Source organism: Stegodyphus dumicola, chromosome 10 (assembly GCF_044657685.1).
Source record: "Stegodyphus dumicola isolate Sdum_Otavi_A_Nest chromosome 10, ASM4465768v1".
Taxonomy (NCBI): domain Eukaryota; kingdom Metazoa; phylum Arthropoda; class Arachnida; order Araneae; family Eresidae; genus Stegodyphus; species Stegodyphus dumicola.
In genome coordinates, this window is record NC_140777.1 from 83,738,696 (window position 1) to 83,751,284 (window position 12,589).

The 12,589-nt window shown below is 31.0% G+C and overlaps 1 protein-coding gene across 1 annotated transcript in view; it reads right to left on the bottom strand.

The window, feature by feature from the left end:
- Aos1 (SUMO1 activating enzyme subunit 1) overlaps nucleotides 1–12,589 on the bottom strand; it is a 58,604-nt gene that overhangs the window by 25,395 nt on the left and 20,620 nt on the right. Inside the window, exons 4-5 of the mRNA XM_085825177.1 lie at nucleotides 9,002–9,258; nucleotides 3,048–3,093 (exon numbers count right to left, since the gene is read on the bottom strand). Coding sequence (XP_085681303.1) covers nucleotides 3,048–3,093; nucleotides 9,002–9,258 — 303 coding nt within the window. The remainder of the gene's footprint in view (nucleotides 1–3,047; nucleotides 3,094–9,001; nucleotides 9,259–12,589) is intronic.

The following is a 12,589-nucleotide window of genomic DNA, read 5'->3' on the forward strand; positions in this document are numbered from 1 at the left end:
GTCCCTCACGAACAAAGCCCCTTTAGACTAATAATAATAATAATAAACAGAAATGTCAGATGAGCAAAAATAAGGACCTTTTGTCAGTTTTTGCTGAAATTAAGGACTTTTAAGGACCAAAAATCATTTTCAAAAAACCTAAGGACTTTTGCGGTTTGTATAATCCATGTACGAGGCATGAGGCATATTTTTTAAGTAAGTACCATTTTTAAATATGGCCATTACAGCACTGCAGTTGCTGTTCCATGCATGTCCACAGAGTACTTACATCTGTTGGTTAGTCTCAGATAATATATTGGTTTTGTGTTTATGTTTCTTTGTGCACATTTAAAATGCCTCAAACAACAGAAAATCCTGCTATTTGTAAAACGTGCTGTAATGCATATGAATGCAGAAAACATGAAAGCTGCTGAAATTTGTTGATAGATTAGTGAACTGTGTAAAGAAAACACTACAAGTGCTGGAATGATAAGAAAATGAATAAAGACAGCTGTACTAATGTAATTATAAGGAACATAGTAGGCAATTGCCTGCCAATAATGAAGACTTGATGCAGAAAGTTGATGCAAAAGTTCAAGAAAAGAGATACTTTATTATTTTATCATTAAGTGATGAGTTTCCTTAAATTTCAAGCAGTGTTCTTCAGGAAATTGTGGCAGAATGCTTAAATTATCCGAAATTAGGCTCACGCTGGATACCACAATTGCTGACTAACAAACACACACAAAGCCAATTGTATAGCCAGTGCTTTGCTTTCCTTCAATGGTACATTGATAACGGTGATCAGCATTTAAGCCAAATTGTCCTTCACTTGAAAAAGCATCTAGGCAGTCAGGGCTACGACGATGATGGTAACATCAAAATGGCTGCCCTGCAAACGCTGGCAAATCAGGCAGCAGATTTGTGTTATTTGAATGGAATTTAGAGGGTGGTTGTATGCAGTGGTGTAACGAGCATAACTGGCACCTGGGGAAAAAATATCTTTTTGGTGCCCCCCCAAAAAAACACAGTAATATAATGTATAAATATATTCGTAATAAGAAAATAATGCAAATAATAATAAAATGCTGAATCTGCCATAAAATACTCTAAAATATGTTAAGAACAGGCACTACCTAACTGCACTAACATTGGATTTAGAAATGTATCAGTGTCGGCTGAAAAATCAGACATACGATGATCTGGAATTATTTAAAAAGGTATTATTTATTTTACATATTTATATAAGTGCTTTTAAAAAAGAACAATTTTTAAACAATTAAAAATTTATATTATAGATAAGTAGATATATTTATTAATAATAATATAATATTATAATACATTAATACAATTAATTACTATGTATACATTTTTTTTTTTTTTTTTTTTTCATTGGATGAAGCAAATTTATCAATTACTTCATCAAAGTCGATCCTTTCAAATTTTTCTCTTTCCACATTTAAAAATGCTAGATGACTTAGAAGAACTTGTCCACCATTGATTATAAATATGACATTTGATATTGAAATAGTAGGGAGTATTTGAAGTGCAACTAGGTTTTGAAAAACATTTTCTCCATATATGTGTAATGGAGATTTAGGTTTAATTTCCTTTCTACTGCGGAGTAATATCTTGCAGTCACATTCACTGCTCAAAACAATTAGGGGATATTGTGAATTCGGTATGAAATAACCATATAATCGACAACCTTTTTAACAAAAAGAAATAGAAGAGATTATAAAGGAAAATTATAATGTTCACAAAGTTGGGAATATACAAATTTAGTATGTGACATCGAAAACTATGTGTTTCAGATAAGGAGTAAGGAGCGATCTGCAGCATCCCTTTTGTAGTAGGAGATTAAAAACGATTGACATGCGTTGAATGCTTTGTAGCAGTGAATAGATGATGCCTCAGCAAGATGACTTAGTTGAATCGATAGCCAGGAAGGCCATCGGCCGTTTACAGGAGAGTCAAACAAAATCCATTGAAGGCGAAGCATTAGGAGTTTCTCAAAATGTCATTTTCAGACTATGGAATCGGTTTTTGGAAACTGAATATGTTTGAGAAATTCAAGACAAGGTCGTGCTAATCGTTTTAAAATAAAAAGCGGGAGCTATATGTGCATTTCGTTTAAAAAAAATAAAAATATGTCTCTATTTTAGAGAAATAAAATGGTCAAAGAACGTTTTCTATACGGAGATATTTGGTTGATGTACTGCAAACACTTTATTACACATTTTATCAGACAAATCACGGAATTAAATAATTAATGATATTACAATAATTATTAATTTTAAATATATTTTCGAGAAATCGATCAAAAGAAAAACTCGAATTGTGCTGAAAATCTTGTTTGGAGACCATTTAGCACCCCTCTGCGAGCGGTGCCCGGGGCAACATACATCCCATTGTCCCCCCTCGCTATGCCACTGGTTGTATGATATGATATGCACCTTACTATTGGTGGTAATAATTAATGAAATATAGATTAAGATGCAGACTTTCATGTAAAAAAAAAAATTGTACTTAACTTTTTTTATATCAAAATTGTACTTATTTAAAAAATACACCTTGTATTTTAATGTTTTGGCACTATGGCTAATCTTTATCTGGTCATGAAATTTGCTGTCACTAGATATCTTGTTGTTTAAAATATTTTGTTCTTATATCTTTTAATGGTGTAGATATTATTTTAATCCACAGAAAATTATACAAATATAAAGTAAAGCAAGGACAGATACATATATAGTTACTGTTTAGATATGATTATATTATCGATGATCAGATCCAAAAAGCTTTAATGCATAGAGGATAAACAACTCAGCTTTGAATTTCATATAATCTGATCATATAGCCACTCTTTTTCACATTTAAATCACACATTAAGAGTTTTTTATTCTCTTTCCAGTGCATATGCCAAATAGATTTATTGCAACCGTGGTACATTAATAACTATTACATATAAAACTGAAAAAAAAAATAGTAAAGGAATTTTGGATTTCAAAAACATTACTTATACAATTAATTTGATCTTAAATTTAGAAAGGAGAAAAGTAGGTTATTACCTCAATTCTATGCACTTCTTTATTTGTCTCATTAAATTTTATGACACTAAAAAAAAAAAGGAAGAAATTAATTCAAATCCTAAACATATAAAATTGCATTCATGTTCAACTAACAGTTCTTTTATTAAAGTAAACATAAATTTTATGCAGGCAAAATACGCTTATATACGTGAAGCATTGTGATATTTTTTTGGTTTGTTTTTGTTTTCACAACTTTATTACACAGGGCTCGTAGCCACATTTTAGTTAAAAAAACATAAGCACCTATAAGCACTTTTCAAGCACATTTTAAGGAAAAAATAAGCACCTGTCTAATTACATTAAACACAACTGCATAACCTTAAAAGAAAAATTAGACTTGTAATTTAAAATAGGAGCAATGCAATATATATTAAGAGAATAAGCATTACCTCAACCATGGAAAACAAGATATCTAGTGTTTTCCATGTTTTTTTTTTTTTTTTTTTTTTTTTTTTTTTAATTTCAACTTTTTTTTTTAAATTTTAAATGACAGTTCAATTTACAGAATTAGTTTACAATGAGAGAAAAAAAAAAACTATGCTGAACTAAACTATATTACAAGATTTAATGATGAAATTTCAGTTCAAAATATAGAAAATAAATAATAATAAGCCATATTAATTGTATTCGTTTGGCACCTAATAATAAATACAATTTATTTTCCACTCATATTAATATTTAAATAATTTAACTTAAATCAAAATTCTGAACATTTTCTAAATTTTCATCGCATAACAGTTTGGCCCTTAACATATATTCCAAAGCACAGTAATTTAAGTAAAAAAGACGCATATTTCTGAAATCAGAAGACGGGAAATTGCTTCATGCAGTCATCCTTAAAAGGATAACAGTAAAAGCTTAACTAACCCGCATACTCGGAAATTGCTGAATACTCCAGATAGTAACTGGAAAAAGAGGAGTGGGGGAGATTGTAGCCGTTCTTTAGATTTCTCGGCTAAATAAATGATTTTAACATTTCGATATGTGCATCATATAAAAATAGACCAACGGAACTGAGAAATATTCTGCTTAGAAAGCACAGTAAAACTCTTTTAAGTGTTCATAAACAAATCTCAGACTGAACATCAAAATTAATTATCTCTGCAAAATACCGCAAACGTTATTGCGCGATATGTGCGGCGTAATTCTTCCACATGTGATATTACGCAATCAGAATCAACAGATAATAATCAACAGATATTCGGAGAATAAAGAACTAAAAGGAAAAGAAAGAGACTTACTAATCTGGGGTCTTTCTGATTCTAATTTTCAACAGACTGCGTTAAATTTCTGGGATAGAATCAATCTTCACTTGGGTTGGGTAGACCGCAAAAAACTTTTAGTCCTATTCAATCCAGATTGGAGAGAAAAAAAGAAAAGTCTGCTGCTTCAATATCAGAGATTTTGCGGAGAAAGGGGAGAACCTCCCAACCTCCATACTGTATAATGTATTGGAAAAAAAAAATTATTATTACGACTATTTGATTGCTTTCCTTTTATTTAAGCCATTTTGAATATTATTCGTTAGAAAGCTAATCCGTGTAAAAACACACCCATTTTTGGAAGTTTATCTATACTTCAGCAGTTAGCGCAACTATATTATTATAAATATTTATGCATATGCTCAGAATATAAGCATAATTTATAATAAACATGGATATGAACTGACCACGTGGAACGAGAATGTAAATTATTAAAATCTTGGTAGAAATCCAAACGTGTGTAGTATTTGGGAGGCAGGAAAAGAATACCGAATGTACCGGAATTTTCTACCATTTTCACAATTCTTAGACCAATAGAACGACGTGCACCTGTCTGTACTCTCGCGCGCACCATAGGATACTCTTAATTTTTTTGAAAAAACTGAATAAAAATTAAATTTTGCAAAAAATCCATAATACATCTATTAAAAATAAAGATAATCTCGCATGCTGGACATAAAAATGCATTTTTCTGTACAGTGTTGCCATTGCTTGCTTCGAAATGAATTTGTTATTAAAAAATTCATTAAAATGTTTTATATAATGTAAAATAGATAATAAAACAAATTCAAAATTTGGGCTTCCAGGTGACCATGTTTGGGTGGAGGATTAAGTTATTCAAAATTTGATGGCTCCAGGTATTGTTGCTTTTTCACAATGCAACAAACATACCTACACTCCTACACATTCTCCTTTACTTAAATTTCTTTTAAAATAACAGAGGGGGACAATATTTTGTTGCAACAATTTGAAAAGTAATTCAGCCTTTTCCAGTAATTCAACACAAAATCCCATTTGAGATTGATAACCCTTCTGAGCTAATGCTCCTTTGGGCTAAAAATTATCATGCTTTTTAAATGTAATTCTTGTTCTTGTAAATATAGATTTAGTTTATCAAGTTAAGATATCTCTCAAATATATGAGTTTTAAAACACATCATTATACAGTGATTTCACAAATTATACACTATTATGTGCATATACGGGTTCATAATGGACTGAATGCACACAAAATTAATGATAGCTTTATAAAATTTATTTTCTCCAAAGAAACATTTACAGCTCTGGAACTTTACACAAAAGTACTTGTACAGCTCTTCTCAGTATGACAGAGCACAATTAGTACTTACAACTTCAGACTACTATGAATGTTAAACACAATGCAATGCAATGCAAAGCACATCTAAAGAGTGAATCTCGCATAGAGATCTCTCAGTACTATGAAATCAACTCTGAAATAAATACTGAGAGCTGCTGTCTCTCTCCAGATTTATACAGTTTTTCCTCAGCTGCCAATATATTTCCAGCACCTTATTTCTGGAAATTGCTAGAAGGCAAACATAGGTCCAAATACAAAACATAAATGTTTTTGCATAAATGTTTTGTACAAAACATAAATGTTTTGTAGCAACAACACTCAACAAAATATTTATGCATCTTTTTAATTTGAAGCCTGGCCAGACATTTTGTCTAATTTATATCGATTTCCTTCTCTTTAAGCATCTTTACTAAGAATTAGAAATTTCTCTCAATATGCAAACCAATGTTATCACTAGTTTCTGCATGCTTTATCTCCTAACTTGTCAATCTCTCCACAATGTACCTATTAGGGTTTACGTGATCTGGTAAAAGTTAAATAGACAAAAAAGCTCCGACGGATGTGAAGCAAGTTACCGCTATGTCTCAAAGTAATTACAAAGTCAGGCAAAGGCTTAAATAAGCCTCTTATTTAAAAAGAATTTAAAGGCATGTTCTTATGCTAACCAATTCAATTGCAGTTTGTGGTGATGTAATTAAACAAGAACAATCAAATTCAAACAAAAAAATGTGGACTAGTCAAAGACTATACAATTTAATTTTAATTTAAGCTGGTTCAATAACTCTATCGTCATAACAAATTCAAATGTCAGCAGCAATAATGCAAAAACAAAAAGTTACAAATTATCAGAGCTGGCAGGAACTAATGCAGCGAGCAAGCGAAGATTAAAAACACATTCTGTCTTACAAACCAAAAACCTCAGTTTAAAAACCGCCTAAGTGATTTGCATTCTGGAGAGGAAATAGAAACGGGAAATTATAGTAAAAGCTGAAATTATAATAAACTGGGTAATTTACATAATAATACTTGTAAATATATATATATTTGAAGAAAAATTTTCTTTCTCTGTATGTATTCAGTTTCTTTCTTTAACATGCTTCCTTTTCATTTTAGAATTTTTGGACTTAATTAAAGATTTCTATTATTCTAAAACTACTAAATGCATTTACAATGTATAGAAAAAGCTGCTAATTTTATTTCTTTAGTAATATGAACATTCAGAAGAATTATGAAATATATATGGTAAGGGCCGATTACAGAGCTGGTGTGGCAGAATTTTTAGATTTTAGTGACACACCGAGCAACAAAATGTAGAAATGGCAAAACATTTAGAATTTAGAGCAAGCACTGGAAGCAGAATTTAGAAAGGCACTAGTAGGCAAAATTTAGGATCTACAGAGATAAGTTTAATATTCCACACGCTTACACCAGGTGGGAAAGTACCTAGTGTCAGACCTGTGTATGATGCATAAAGACATATTAGATGAATCTTTTAAATTGCCAGTTTTCAATTTCTTTATTAATCAAAAAATTCCTTTCTATAATGCCTGTTCATGTGATAAGATTAGAAGCATTTTAAATATTTTCTATACTTGTGTCTAGTAAAAAGTAGAGAAAATAAAGAAAATATAAACATGTTAAGAAAAAGTATCAAAGGTAAAACATTCAAATATTATGTTTTCATTGTTCTTCCAGATGTTCTCCAAAAAGTAAGAAATTCATTGCAAACTTTCTGTAAAATACATCCATTGCGTGTTAATACCATAGAGACATATTTCATTTTGTCACGTTTTTCTAAAATCTTCTGGAATCGTGGGTCTATAAATCTTGCCTTCAAATCCTTCTAAGCTTTCCAAGTCGCATCCTTCTTCAAGTTGTAATGTCTAATGTCCCGAAGAAAAATTACCCTACCAATTTTGTAACAGCAAACAGCCAGAAATATTTTGAAAAAAAAAAAAAAAAATAGACGGAAAAGTGCAAAATTAATTTTATAGAGAAAACTGATGCACATTCTGAGAATTCTGAATACTCTGAGACAATTACATGAGAAAACTCTTATCATGAAAAAATTTAAAAAGTGATTTTTAATTAATATGTTATTTTTTAAATATAGTTTCAATATATTACTATTATTTTAATGATATTTATCAATGTTAGAATGTGTAACACAAAATCGTTGAAAAATTCCCAGATCATGGAATTTAAAATTTTCTATAGAAACTGATCTTAAAAATCGCCAAATTTAGACCCGTTCAATAAAAGAATTCACATCCCCAAAACCAAAAAGTTGTTTAAGAGCTCTTCATCAGAAAAAGTGAAATAATTTCGAAATACTTGTTTCACTTCTTGCTCAGAAACTCGAGTATTAGAAATAGGAACAAATCATAACCCATTCAAATAACCCTATTTATGTGAATTGCCAAAAATATACCTCCAAACTGTTAATTCACACTCAAAACGGCAGTCGCAAAAACAGACAGAAATTTCACATGATTAAAATTAAGGACCTTCGGCCGATTTTGTCCAAAATTAAGGACTTTTCAGGATCAAAAATCAATTCCAAAAAACTTAAGGACTTTTCAGGATCAAAAATCAATTCCAAAAAACTTAAGGACTTCTAAAGACTGTACGAACCCTGCTGTGGAATTCTGAAGAAACTGACACATCTTTATTTAAAAAACAAACAGTATTCAATCAAGATCTTTTATGAGCTTCATAAAAAGGCTTTCATTAATTTCATCCATTTTATTATGCTTTTTGTTACAGAAAACACAATTTAGAATATTATGAATACAAGTTTCTCGCAAATAACTCTTCCATCTCTTACCGTTTTGTCAGTCATATTTAGCTGATCAACTGCATCAGTTAATACACATATTTCTTGGTGGGAGAATTCCATAGCTCTGAAAATAATTCACTGTTTGTTGTTTTGCAGAAGGCAGGTGCTAAACTTTAATACCTTTTTTCTGCCAAAATCCAAGAAAAAATACACACTGCTCATAAAAACAAAAGGTGGTTTATCAAGAATCAGTTGGGAGTATATCAAACAAAAGCACAAATGGTATGACTGTATTGTTACCTCACACATATCCATAAATGGGACTAAAAATAGGTACTGTTCTGTTATCAGGACTGGATCCAGAAATGTATGTATGTATGTGTTCATGTATGCATGCATATATGTAAGCATGAATGCATGTGTGTGTACATATCCACATATATGCACATACATACACACATGCATATATTCATACATTTCTGAATCTGGTCCCGATAACAGAACAATGCCCTAAAATATGTTGTTTGGCTACAATTTCACAGTTGAGAGGATATGTACACAATATACATACATACCTTGTATAAGTGAAGTTTAGAAGATCAAGAAAGCCATAGCCATAAAAACCCCAAGTGTCACCACAGTAAAAAAGAACAGAATTTTCTCTGCAGGCTTTATTTACTTTAATTAAAATATTTAAAGGGCTGTCTGTTGCAAAAACTGCCTGAAAGCCAGCAAAAAATTCTGTTGGTTTTGAGCTTATGGGTTCAGTGTCAATGATGATTTCCACATTAGGATTAAGTTCCTGTATAGCAGCTTTGGATGCTTCAGCTCTCTAAAAATTTGAAATATCAATATTAAGTATTTCAAAATAAATTTCAGGAATTCAATTCAACCAGATATATCAGATATATATTAACTTAAGATTTCACTAGTGTAAAATTTTAGTAACTAATAATATTAATACCTTTTATAAAAATTTTCATTTCTATATTTCCATTGTCACAATTAAAAGTGTACAAATGCTAAAATATTCATAAAAATATAGCATTGTTTTACACAGAATTACAACACCATTAATAACTTAAATTTTTACATTTAGGAAATATACAACAACTCCATCGTATTCATACCAAATCGTTCTTGTTTCTGAATAAATACATATCTAAGTAATTCAGGACTTCCACTAAAAGTAAGCTATAAACAATGTTAATTGCTATCAGATTATTCTGTTTACTTGTTTTCTGTTATATTCCATCTGCTTTTAGTAAAAATCTATTGAGCTGAATGTTTGCAGCTGGCCCAGGTTAAGGTTTTTAGAGTATCAAAAAGAGTTTCATATGAATAAGTCATATGACCTATCATTCTAATTTTACATCTTTTCTTCGTAGCTGAATGTAATAGCAAGCATTTAAAATAAAAACACATTTCAAAATAGAAAAGCAGTGATTTTGTTTATATTACCCTTATATTCCAATAAGAGTAAATGAGAAACAGAACATTAATAGCTGTACACTTAATTTATGTTTGTGATTTAACAAATTATTTTTATTGTGTGACTAGGAAGAATATATTTCAACGTCCCACCTTGGCGAAAATGTGCGATTTTCTGGCACCATTCCTATTTAAGTGCAACACCCTCACAAATAAAACAATGTCCAGACCATAATGTAATAAAACATAAAAAAATTAGGTAAAAATATATTTACAGGTCAGTGAAAATTAGGGATTTTTGGCGATGCACGGATCCCGAGTTTGTGCAATTCTTTGACTTGTTATTTTGGCTTGTGTAGAGGCGATTTTTGACCCAAAAATTAACTTATTATTTTCACTTAAAAAAACATCAGAGAAATAGGGGTGCGCAATGCATAAACTAGACATTGCGCACCCCCTTTGTCTATGTACACCTCAAACTATATTCACTTAAAAAGTCAGAGGAGCAGCCAACAAAAAAAATATACAATCTCAATAAACTACATTTGAAATCAAACAATGAAATAACATAAAAAACGAAATTCATTTTTGCACTACACAAAGGAAATATCCACTTATTTAAGAATTAACACGTCTTCAGTCAAACAAAATTCCTTAACAGCTTCCAAAAACTTCCTAAAATTATCTGAACTAGAATCTGTATATGGGCATCAGCACATAAATTCACAAAATAAGAGTAAAAAATATCCTAATTAGCGCTGTTATCGTCCGAAGTTCAAATATGCACATTTCCTTCTTTAAAAACATTACAGTTATTAATGGCTACTAAGTAAACGTTCATTTACACACCAATCAAGTAATGCTCTTTTTCCCTTTCTTTCCAAATTGTACAGAAACTTCAAATTAATCTTACCACATTCAGCCATTTTACCGTCTAAACTACAAAACAAGCAATATACTTCCTAAATAACACAAACACAAGCCCTTACGAATTTACCGCAATCATGCAACTGATTACATCATAATAGGATTTCCATAACATTCAACTACTTAGGCTACCATAAATTAAACAACAATGTGGTGATAAATGAAACAATAACCTTGCGATAATACAAAGCTTTCTCTCTAGCCAAAAATTATAATCTCAATAAACTGCATTTTAAATTTTAAAAAAAGTGAAATAACATAAAATGGAAATACAGTAAGACCCCGCTTAACACGGGGGATACGTTCCATCAAAGTAGAGCGTAATGCGAAACAGCGCTAAACGAGGCTATCTTTACATGTAAATATTGGGGTTAGGGGAAGATGGCTAGGAAATTGGTTACGTATTAAATTTAAAAAGTATGTTTTTTTAATAAAAATAAAGCCAAACATTTATTTCTTAAAGTCCAAATTAATACCACATTATTATTTCTTGCAAAAATAAAAACAAAATATAAATAACAAAAAGAATATTCTTAAAAAAAAACAAATAAAATTCTCAGTCATATTTAGTTAGCCTTCCGCGTTTTCAGTGTTCTGCCTTTTTGTGACAAAAGCATCTAATGTTGTTTGCCTTTTTCTTTTGCGTTGTTCTCTTAAAAGTTCTTCATAAACGGATAGAGCATCTCTAACACCACGCCTTACTTTTGAGCTCCTGTCAAAATTCGGATCATTTTCAATGAATTGATCCATTATTTCAGTTATGGTAGACAAACTCCTTTTTACAAACGCCATCGAAAGTTCTTTTTGCTCTTCTTCTGAATCACTGCTGTCAACATTTTTGTTTTCTTCTTGTTCAGTTAATTCCTTGAGCTCATCATTAGAAAGACTAGCCGCTGCTTCTTGAATTATTTCTTCGACATCTTCCACATTTACCCCTTCAAAATATGTCTGTACAATACCGTACCAAACAAGAAATACAAGTACACTCTTTCGGATATGTATATGAAACCTATCGCTGCATAATATTTCGGGGAATCCCTGTATGCTGCGAGCGATTTCGTGGAATCCCCGGGTTGAAATAAAAGAGCGCTAAACCGAAACTGCGCTAAACGAAACAGCGTTAAGCGGGGTCTTACTGTACATGTTATCTAATCTGCTCAGTACAAAAAGAAAATATTGACTTACCTTATTCATAAATTTCTGTGACTTTGGTTCGTGGCACACAGAATCCCTTAACATCCAAAAGCTGCTTAAAATTATCTTGATTAGAATCTATAAGCTGCCATTCCACATACCATGTTCACAACAGAAAGAATCAAAAATAGCCTCTGTAATGCCAGACAGGCATTTCTTTCAAAAATCTCTTTTTATTCCACCAGACATACCTTCGATAGTGTTCATATGAGCTCCGGTTTCTTAATCCTTAAATATCATTGTGTAATTTACTTAGAGGTCAATCAAGCCATCCAAACCTTCATTTACACACCAGTCAATCAATGTTTTCATTCCAAATTGTACAGAAACTTCAGGTTAATATTACCACTGGCAGACATTTTACGGCATAAAGCACAAAATAAGCAATATACTTCCTAACCGACAACCATCACAAAACACCCCGAGAAATATTCTCCCAAATAATAAAAATTGGCACCATCACGAATTACAATCAGTCACGTCATAATTGGGTTCCAAAACATACTGAAGTGACCATAAATGAAACAACGACTTGAAGATAATCGAAAGAGTACCCCAAAATATAGACGACCTGGATGATTTAACAATATTCATATACTTCAAATTATGAA